General features: G+C 42.1%; 2 protein-coding genes across 2 annotated transcripts; both read left to right on the forward strand.

Annotated features, from left to right (window-relative positions):
• The first annotated feature begins 271 nt into the window (after positions 1 to 271).
• Positions 272 to 6267, forward strand: krt18a.1 (keratin 18a, tandem duplicate 1). The gene is made up of 7 exons (XM_053424646.1): positions 272 to 818; positions 2883 to 2965; positions 3353 to 3509; positions 4815 to 4979; positions 5065 to 5190; positions 5425 to 5645; positions 5733 to 6267. The coding sequence occupies exons 1-7, from the start codon at positions 378 to 380 to the stop codon at positions 5845 to 5847; spliced, it is 1308 nt and encodes a 435-aa protein (XP_053280621.1). The 5' UTR covers positions 272 to 377; the 3' UTR covers positions 5848 to 6267.
• Positions 6268 to 7412: 1145 nt separating this feature from the next.
• Positions 7413 to 10792, forward strand: LOC128442268 (keratin, type I cytoskeletal 18). The gene is made up of 7 exons (XM_053424648.1): positions 7413 to 7916; positions 8513 to 8595; positions 8685 to 8841; positions 9057 to 9221; positions 9317 to 9442; positions 9997 to 10220; positions 10426 to 10792. The coding sequence occupies exons 1-7, from the start codon at positions 7521 to 7523 to the stop codon at positions 10550 to 10552; spliced, it is 1278 nt and encodes a 425-aa protein (XP_053280623.1). The 5' UTR covers positions 7413 to 7520; the 3' UTR covers positions 10553 to 10792.
• The last annotated feature ends 292 nt before the right edge of the window (positions 10793 to 11084 follow it).

The following is an 11084-nucleotide window of genomic DNA, read 5'->3' on the forward strand; positions in this document are numbered from 1 at the left end:
GAGTATCATTAAAATAAACTTTACTGTTTTAACAATAAAGTCTATAACAAAAATGTCTTTTTTATTTTCTCCAACTCGCAAATATCCAACTTAATGAATCCCCCTGAGACCTCAGAATTGACCAACTTTGGAGGTTGTGGATCACAAAGGCGCGCTGTGAGCAGTCCTGCGGTTTAGTCCTGTGGAAAAGAGGGAGGTGACTCAGGGTGAGGGGGAGTGGTCCGAGGGGCGGACCTGAGGGCCCACAAGGTTTATATAGTTTAACAGCTTTCCTTTCCTCCTGCCTTGCGTCTGTGAGCTCCCATTTCAGCCCGCCCAGCCTGTGCCTCTCTCTCGCTCCTTGTCTGTCTCACTGAGTCTCACACTCTACAGCAACAATGAAAACCTCCAAGCAATCTACATACTCCATGCGCTCCTCCACTAGTAGCAGGCCTTCTGCTATATCAATTACTCGCGCCTCTGCTCCTGTCTACAGGGCCCCCACTATCCATGGTGGGGCCGGTGGGGGCCGCATCAGCGTCTCATCCAGCGGACGCAGTAGCCTGGGTGCTGGGATGTCAATGGGCTCCGGAGCAGGGGGCTTCTCCAGCAGCGTCCAGGTGAGCGCCGGTGGGAAAAGCGCTGACATCATGGGCAACGAGAAGTTTGCCATGCAGAACCTGAACGACCGGCTGGCCAACTACCTGGAGACGGTGAGGACCCTGGAGCAGGCCAACAGCAAGCTGGAGATTAAGATCAGGGAGGCCCTGGAGAAGAGCGGACCCGACTTCAGAGACTACAGCAAGTACCAGGCCATCCTGGATGACCTGAGGAGGAAGGTGAGGAGGGTGCTGGGGGAGCGTTGTCAGGGCAGACAGGGGGATATGCATTTATTAGATGTTGAGCGAAAGCAGATGGAGGGAGGGAGGGTATGGTGGAAAGGTGAATTGAACGATGAATCCTGGGGTCAGTTATGAAATGATGGATGGTATTAGAAGATGTGATGCAAGTGTTACTTAAGAAGAAACGCATAAATCATTTCCCACTGTAAATGTAATCGATACAATATATTCTGTACACCTGAACTAATTGCGGCTTCATAGAGTTACTGACTTTCTGTAGATTCATAATAGAGAGGTTGATTGGGTTTCTGCTGATCCTCAGCACAGTGCCCACTGGGCCAGGGGCTGAGGGCTGGACCGGAAACAATATGATGGAGGAATGTTGGAGCATCAGGGTTCAGAGAGACAGGAAAGCAGAGAGAAACAAATAACGGCAGTCTGGGGAATTCACAGGCTGTAGAAGGGTCCATGTACAGGCCTGTACGTCATGACTTCAATTACCTGTTTCCTCTTTGTTTGGTGCAATACAAATAATCTGTCATGAGTTGGACAATGGGACTGAACATACAGTACAGTCCTTACTACTGTGGATACATACAACAGAAGCTGATAAGGGATGGGAAAAGAACGGAAACTCAGTCACCTTACAGGGTGGAGATTATTATATTAGCTCAGTGACTTTGTGTTCCGAATTTTGTAATTCATTAATCTGATAACACCATTCAAAATTTACATGATACTCCCCATACAAACACATCTTGCGAAGGTATTGAGTGCAAAATGAGTTTGGGACTGAAGGAAAATGAGGGTATTACACAACCAGGACAATCTGTCAGTCATTCATTCCAGGTTTTGCCCCCGTGAATGTTCCAGAGAGAAAAAAAAGATTGGACTGAAAGAGAGGCTGGACTGTGTAACCCTCCAGTCTCTGCCACATTTTAATAAAAGCTACATTTTCCATTTTCAATTAAGTAAAGCACAGCCATTTCCAAGTGGAACATTCCAGTTGGTCTCCACTGGGACGAACCCAGTGAGAAACAGTTTTTGCTGTAGGAAAGTGTGGGTGCCCACACAGAGTATGTCTTTTTTGGTTTTCCACTCAAATAAATGTTTTTTTAAAGGATCCAAATGAAATAAAATGGAAGCCAAAGAGGAGTTTAGAAGGAGTTTTCCATCGATTTCCTAACATTGTATCATACTCATACCGTTTCATAAAATCTAAACTCTGGGAACTTAGGTCATATTTATTCTACCAACAGCCCAGGGCCACAGGTCATCCAAACAACCCAGGGCCAGCACAGTGTTGTTTTTCTTATGGCGTGATGCAAAAATCGGACAAACACAGACTCGCACGACAGCATGAAACAGCATATGCCAATAACCCATGCAAACTCATATTGACACACACACACACAAAAGCCCACACAATCAACCGCCATTACAACTCGCCTCATGCAAATCACCTGCCCGCATCCTGTCCTGCTGACGGGAAAGATCATGTTCCTGAGGTGTGGAAGGACAGTGTCTGTCTGGCAGCCGCTGATTGGCTGTCAGACTCTGCCACCTGGATGCCTCGCCTGTCGTCCATCCCAGCCTTTATCTACCCCACAGTGACTGCCAAAGCAAATACTGCAACCGTCTGGTTTTTGACACCATCCACATTTACAAACGAAAATTGATAACACTAAATCTATTAGAACAGCCAGCAGCTGCTTAGTTTAGCTTAGCAAAAAGGCTAAAGCCCAGCTCCAAGGCTGGAGCACCACTGTGTGCCGTCACCTCACACATTCTGTCCCATTTATTTCATTCATACAAAAACTGTGTAAAAATGACCAGTTGTGGTTTTACTGGCAAAAACCAGGTTCATCGGCAAAGAAAACAAACATTTAACATACACCTACAAGGTGCTATTATGTGGCAACAAGTAATACTTAAACTATAAAAGAAAAGCCTTTTGTCCGCTCTTTGGTTTAATGTTTACCAAGCCGTTGATTTGTTCTGTGCATGTCCCTGACTCCAGTTCGTCATCCCAATAAGTCTTTTGTTCCTGTTCTGTTCTAGGTGTTTGATTCAACTACCGACAATGCTCGCCTGATTCTCAACATTGACAATGCTCGCCTCGCAGCTGATGACTTCAGAGTAAAGTAAGAACCACACCACTGAGTCCGTAAAACACCATGTCAGGCAGCTGTAAGCACACCCTGTTTTACATAGCCTAAAGAGACAGGCATTCGTCGTGTAGTCATCAATCATCACCTTCGCATCATAGCCTGTGGGGGTGTTGTCATAAATTGCATTTCCCAGCAAACAAAGGTGGCTGCAACAGAGTAGAATTCTGCCTGCAATCCAAACAAGATGACCATATACTCTATCTAAACTGAGAAGAAAGATTATTGGAGAGTAGATGTTTTATTATCAGTTGAATAACCCTCCAATCGGATTGTAAAACAATAAAAGTTAGCTCAGTCTTTGTGTTTGCAGCTGTATTCGTTTCTCCCGTGATCCTCACTTCCCTGCCCTGTGCTGTTTAGATATGAGTCCGAGCTGTCCATCCGTCAGTCGGTGGAGGCCGATATTATCGGTTTGAGGAAGCTCATCGACGACACCAACATGAGCCGCATGAATCTGGAGAGCGACATCGAAACTCTGAAGGAGGAGCTCATCCACCTCAAGAAGAACCATGAAAACGTGAGTTTGACGGCATCGAATTCAAAAGTAAAACTCTGTGAAATAAAAATGTCATGACTCATTAGGTCATTAAGTCATGACTCAATGAGTCGTTTTTAATTATTAATAGTTTGTCCATCACATGTCAGGTAATCTGCTTCATCTCGACTGAGTGGGTGTGGATCCATCTGATTACTTTAGCAAGTGACCCCGCAAGCACCATAATGATTTGATCCACATGTTGCTAGCTTCTAATTGGTGCACAGTAACATCACATTTTTACTTCCAAATTAGCCCCTCCCCCTTTGAATTTCAAATAATGTTTAATCCAAAAATCGGAAAATGACAGAATCCAAACTTTATCAAAAAATGATTTATAAAAGGATTAGATTAATACATTTTATGATATAAAGTTCAAATTTATAATTATAAATTCCATTTGAATTGCCTTATGGTAATTTTGTCTGCGATATTCTTTCATGTGTCCGTTGCTCTTGATGTACAAAATGGTATTCATTTTATTCATTCATTTGTGACATCGCACAGAATATTTTTTCGTAAATTGATTGAATGACCCTTTAAGTCAAATATTAGTCAAAGGTTGTATGCCTGCTGCTACTATGTTGAGTATGTTGACATTTCTAGAGTTAAAACAACTCCAGACACCATCTAAGCAAACACTCACACCTTAACAGGAGCTGACTTAATATTTGCTTGACGACACATCTAAGTAAACCCCTTAAGCATAACCATTTGTGTGTTACACACTATGCCACGTCGGCATACACACATCAAACATCCTGGACAGGCTTTCTTCAAAACAACTTTGAAAAAGAAATAGGGAGGGAGGGAGGTTTTAAGAAAGCTGAAATATCTTTATGAGAATACTGTGGGAAACCTCGTCGTAAAAAATGATTCCCATTCACATTTGGCAACAGACAAAACACCAAAGACCCCAAATTACTGTCATTTACGCAAATAAACCAAAACATAGCCATTTGTTTTATGGAAGGGAATATTCAATCAAGTGTTTAGGCCCCAAACCATGGACCCCCTGTATATTTAACTGACCGTAACATGTAATTATGCTCGGAAGAGGCTCAGAGTCACCACCGGTTCACGGTTCAAGTCTTTGCTGATAAAAGGGGTATTCTGTCTATTTGAAATCACAAAAAGGTTTCACGTTGAAATTATTTCATTTGCCCCATTTAAGTGCATTAGAATCAGATTTATTTTTCATGTAGATGTGAAAACAGGATTCAGAACAGATCTTTCAAAGTTTTTGATGATGCTTATTGACTCCTCTATCCATTATTGTTTCTTCAGGAAGTAATGGAGCTTCGTAACCAGATTGCCCAGTCAGGAGTCACTGTAGATGTTGATGCTCCTAAGGGACATGACCTGGCCCAGCTCATGACAGAAATTAGGGCCAAATACGAGAAGATGGCACTGAAGAACCAGGAGGAACTGAAAGTGTGGCACGAATCTCAGGTGAGCGAGTAAACAGAAACCATCACCCACCAATAGGAACAAGGCCTTAAATCGAAGTATCTTTTAATCGCAATCATTATTTCAGATCACAGAAGTGCAGAGCCAGGTTGTCCAGAACACAGAGGCCCTGAAGGGTGCTCAGACAGAGGTGAACGACCTGCGCCGCCAGCTACAAACCATGGAGATCGAGCTGGAGTCACAGAGGAGCATGGTGAGAAGTCCCTCTGTCAGCACACACTTCATTAACCTCAAAACAGACCCCTCTTAACTCCCTGCAATGACCGACTCAGCACTCTCATTTCAAGTCTCTTGCATTCACTTTGTTGACACAAGCTCCAACCTCCGGTGACACATCGCTATAGAGCTGTCCTCGGCCGGCCGGGTTCCCTGTAAAACTTAAACCCATTCTTTCCTTTCCACCCTAACGCTCACCTCACGCTCACAGAAAGGGTCTCTGGAGGGCACGCTCAGGGACACAGAGATGCGTTACAACATGGAGATCGAGTCTCTCAACACCATCCTCCTGGGTCTGGAGGCGGAGCTCACGCAGCTGCGTAACAACATCCAGCTGCAGACGCAGGAGTATGAGTCCCTGCTCAACATGAAGATGAAGCTGGAGGCCGAGATCGCAACATACAGACGTCTGTTGGACGGTGAAGACTTCGCGTGAGTAGAATTAATTATTCCAAGTTTCTGATTAAAAAAAACTGTCGGACCTGGTTTATAAAAAAAAATCTCAATGGCTTTGTTCAGGCTTCAGGACGCTCTGGAAGACCAGAAAACCGTGAAGACCAAAGTGATGACTGTCACACAGACCCTGGTGGATGGAAAGGTGGTTTCCTCCAGCACAGAGACCAAGAACGTTTGAAGACCTGAAGCACACTAACAAACAATCACTTGACACTAACATATGATCCCCCAAAATGTTATTTCCAGTCGGACTTCCTGACTTCTTAAATATCATCACTAACTCTCTCAGCTGCAATTGGTTTAACTTCCTGGGTTTTTCACAGGCTGATTAAAAAACTGGATGAGAGGAAAACTAAATCATCCTTTATTTATTTCATCATGATGTTATTTATGTGTTTGTGTCCTGACCAGTAGATGTTCAAAATTTATAATTGGAGAGTCAAACGCATTCAAGAACCTAATGTTTCAAAGTAAAAACTCCAAAATGCTAAACATTATTTTAATATTTCATCCTCTTTGGTTTTCTCTCTGTCCAGTTATGTTTGCCTGTTGCGCTGTGATGTTCAGACATTTCAATAAAGAACGTTTCCGTATTGTTTTCGTTGAGTGATAATGTTGTTTCTTATAAACTAATAAAAAACATTCATGTGTCACATGTGTGCCTCAAACATTCACATGTTTCTGGTTCTATTATAAAACACGATGAAAATAATGAATGAATGAAGCAAGTGGAAGCACACAAAATAAAAGCAGATAATAACAGTGGGATTATCATTCCTTCGATCTGAGATACACATTGAACTCTTAACTGCTGTTAAACACCCAAAAATAGTCCACCCAAAAATAAAAATGTACTCATAATCTACTGAACACTATGTCAATGGAGGGTTGGGTGAAGTGTATGAGTCCACAAAACACTTTTGTAGTTTCAGGAGTAAACTGCATTACAGACGATTTGGCTGCAATGCAGTTTACTCCTCATTCCCTTCAGTGAGTCCAAAGTGCCAACACAGGGGGCCTTGGGAAATAAATGGTAGACCAAGCAATTACATGAAAGTACACATTCCTGGTAGATATTGTAACCTGAACAGGATAATTCTACTGTATATGTCTTAACTGAGATGGAGGATAAATCAATCTTTGCCATGATTAGATACCAGAGTAGTAAAGTCCTTCCTCGTAGTATTAAAAACACTGTGCTGTGTTTTGGCATCACACAGGCTCCTGAATTGGGTTTTATCATCTTCCAAGTATCTGAAGCAACACGACCCCAACTTAGTGTAACCCCCATTCATTTTTTTCCCTTCACTTTAAGGATAAGGCTGGAGTAATTCCATTTTTATAATCAAACAACATTTGTTTGTCACTTTTCTGGCTTCATGAAGCTGCTGCAGCTTTCAGCCCCAAACCTGTTGGTTCCAGGAGGTAAAACTTAAAAGAAGACACGACACACAAATACACATTTAAGTGTGCAGTATCATTTTAAGAAACCGATATAATAAAAGGCTGCTTAGATGAGACCAATTCCTCTTTTGCTACATTCAGTGTGACAGAATAGTGTTATTCACCAAGGTGTTTCTACTAATTCAGCAGATTTGAAAAAAAAAAAATTTTTATACGGCATCATGTTTACACACTTACATCAATATAAAAGGTAGAGCACAACTTTGGGGGACAAAGTCTATGAAAGAAGGCTAAAGGTAGAAAGCAATATAGATAGTATAGGTGTGGCAGAAAGGGGATTTAAAGGACACCAGGACTCTGCTCTGTCTTTCACTCTCAGCTGCAAAACTCCTCTGTGCAAGGACGCACCTCATCTCCTACTGATCCATCAGCACACTCCTTTTAGCAATGGAGCACCAGATTAAACGCAAGACTGGTCACAGTTTTGAAGGCCATCCAACACAACGCATGTATGCCCACAGTGTCATCGGAGGTGCGGGCGGCCGTGGGACCAGTATCTCCACCGCCACTTATGGCACGCGAGTTGGCAGCTTCGGCTCTGGGTATGACCACAACCCCTTGATCTATAAGTTCAGTGCTGCAGACCTGGCCGTCGCAAGTGAGAAGACAACTATGCAGCACCTGAACGACCGGCTGGCCATCTACCTGGAGAAAGTCAGAAATCTGGAAAAGGCCAACAGCAAGCTGGAGATCAAAATCAGGGAAGCCAATGAAAAAAGAGGCATTTTGAGTGGGAAGGACTACAGCAAACACAAACCCATCATTGAAGATCTGAGAGCCAAGGTGAGTCCAAAAATCTGTCAGTCTTCATTATATTAAATCTGTCTTGTTTAGTATATTACTCAAAGTTGCAATGTGTAGAATTTAGTGACATAAATCATAAATAAAGTGGTGAAGTGGCATGTTGCAGCTAAATACCCCTCACCTCACACTCCCATACCAAACATGAAAGAGAACCTGTGGTAACCTTCAGTTTCATAAAATGTCAAAGGGTGTTTAGTTTGTCCAGTTAATATAGCAACTTCTGATCAACCCATATCCATGTCAGGCTTAAAATACAAGCCTCCTGTTTAAGCCCTGCACACTTCCAGTTAAAGACCGAGTACGGATATGGATGATTTAGTTGGTTGAACCGATACAGATAATGGTGTCCTCGCTCATCCGTAGCCCAAATCAAACCATCCTAGAAAGTGCTTTGTTCCTTATGAGTTGCAGTGTGTTGTCAAGGTTAATGTTTCACCTTTACCATTTGGCAAGGTGGAAATTAAAGTTTTCTGTCCAGCATAACACTTGTGGGAAAATGGAACAGTCCTGTGACTCTGTTTGTCTTTCACAGACTGACATTTAAAAAAAAAAAAAATCGTTGTCTTTTTTTTCAGATATTACAAAAGATCAAGGAGAACTCACATCTCGCCATCTCCCTTGACAATGCACGCATGGCCACAGACGACTTCAGAACCAAGTGAGTGCTCTGTATGCATTTGTATGAAAGATCAAACGGTCTCCACCCATCCAGCATGAACAGGTCTGATATATGGTATGTGTCTTTAGGATGGAGTATGAGCTCTCCATGCGTCTAATAGTGGAGGCTGATATTGCCAGACTGAGGAAGATTCTGGACGACACCAACATCACCCGTCTGCACCTGGAGAGCGAGATCGAGTCTCTGAGAGAAGATAAGATTCACATGGAGAAGAATCATGCGACTGTGAGGAAAATTAGGACGGAATTATTGACATGAGGATAACTGGATTATGTCAAATCCCAGTTGAAGGGAAACCCCTATTTTATAATCCCAAACGACTGTAAATAGTTTTAAAAGTGATTAATGTGATTGAAATCTCTTTGTTCCTTGACCCCGCTACACAAGATAGAATCAATCTTTTTCTGGTAATAACTGCCTGATTATTTCCTTCTTGGCAGGATGTCGCTGAATTGCTTACCCAGAAAAACCAATTTGCCGTCAATGTCGATGTTGACGCTCCTAAAGGACAAGACCTGGCCAGAGTCATGGAGGAGATGAGGGCTAAGTACGAGAGTATAGCACTGAAGAACCAAGAGGAGGCCAAAATGTGGCATGAATCTCAGGTAATCTGTCAGTGTGTGTGGACCTGATTTGCCGGATTTATGTAAGTGTGAAAAGTACATTTCTATAAATGATTTGTATTTTATCTTGCATCCAGATGACGGAGATAAAGGTCCAAGTGACTGAGAACACAGCAGCTCTGAAGGACGCTACGACTACACTGACTTCTGTCAGGAGGAAATATCAGACACTGGAAATTGAATTGCAGTCTGCGGTTAATACGGTAAGAACCTTTGTGGCCATTTACATAAGAAGTGCAACCTCAACTCGATACAGTTTCTCATTTAAGCCAACTGGTTGTAACTTTTACCACGGAAGCCTGAAATGCATCTTTGGTAACTGGTAGTTGTTTTAACTGAATGAAAGTTTGGGAAAAGATTACTGGCCTTGATATAATAATAAAAGCTAATGAGAGGAGGCCCAGCTTATCTTAACGAGCCTAACCCAGTACAGAGGTGAAACGTTATCTACCTATCAGCACCTCTAAATCTGCTGAAGCGGTGACCATAAACAGAAGTTAGCGAGTGAGTCACGGAAAAGTCACCACACGTCCGTTACATATAGCCTGCTGTTGAGAGCTTTTCTAGCATTACCAACCCGAGCTTTAACATATTCAATAATATTATCATAGGCTTGACAGATAGTGGTTAGAGGATGTAATTAAGCTTTGGATGTGTTTTTTTTTTTTTTATGCAATCAAATCTAAACGTGCTCATTCCCTGTGTTTTCAGTATCAGTCAAGTCACTAATTAAAACTTGCTTTTCACATCTTTTCAGAAAGCAACAATGGAGGCCACTCTCCATGACGTTAACCTTCGTAACAACATTGAGATGGAGAAGTACAACAAAGTCACCCTGATGCTGAAGGAGGAGCTGACTAAGATCCACACAAACATCCACAGTGAAAAAAGTGATTATGAAAACCTGCTCGACATTAAGGTGAAACTGGAGGCTGAGATTGCCGAGTACAGAAGGTTGCTGGAAGGCGGGCCGCCCTTAAGGTCAGTATGAGAGGGAAACGACGAAACAGAGAAAAGATTCAAATCGGCCTCATGGAAATATGAATTGACATTAATATAGAAGGTCAAAGTATGTCATCTGTACTTACATTTAACCACTGAATCTCAGCATTCTAGTAGAAAACTATGACTTATATAACTCAGACCAAACTACAGCGAATTTTACTCTTTTGTTTATTTATTTTAGACTGGAGGATGCAGTGGACCTGAAGAAGATCAAGACCCAAGTGGTGACAATCACTCAGACCCTGGTTGATGGCAAAGTGGTGTCAGAGGACACAAACGTGGAATCTTCTGAGTCAACTGTCAGATAACAGAAACAGCTGTTTATTAGAAACTGGAAAAAAAAACTGTAACAAAACACAATGACCAACAGAGGCGTACCACACATCTGACTGTTTTTTTAGATTAGTGTAGAGGAGCAAAGCAATAATATGTATTACAATTACAATGTATTACAATAAATTTTGCCTTAATAAACTCTCCACTGATTATAAGACTAATGTATGACCCATATACTCCATATTCGTATTTGCCTTAAAAGAGTAGTTTGGCATTTAAGGAAATATGGTAATTGGCTTTCTTGTCCTAGGTAAGATAAGAGGAATGATACTGGTTTCATGCCCCAATACAAGCTAACTAAGCATAGCTTAGGATTAAGACTGGAAAGAGTGGGGCTGTCTGTGTCCGAAGGTAAAAAGGAAAATCCCCTGAACATCACCATAAAGCTCACTGATGTCATCTCTTGTGTATTAAGGTACAAAAAAACAAGGTGCAGAGTTGTTATATAGTGAGTTTCCTTGCAACTTCACAAAGTTGACCCACAACCAACAAATAGTCCAACAC

The sequence above is a fragment of the Pleuronectes platessa genome, chromosome 6 (genome assembly GCF_947347685.1).
Source record: "Pleuronectes platessa chromosome 6, fPlePla1.1, whole genome shotgun sequence".
NCBI classification, from domain to species: Eukaryota; Metazoa; Chordata; class Actinopteri; order Pleuronectiformes; family Pleuronectidae; genus Pleuronectes; species Pleuronectes platessa.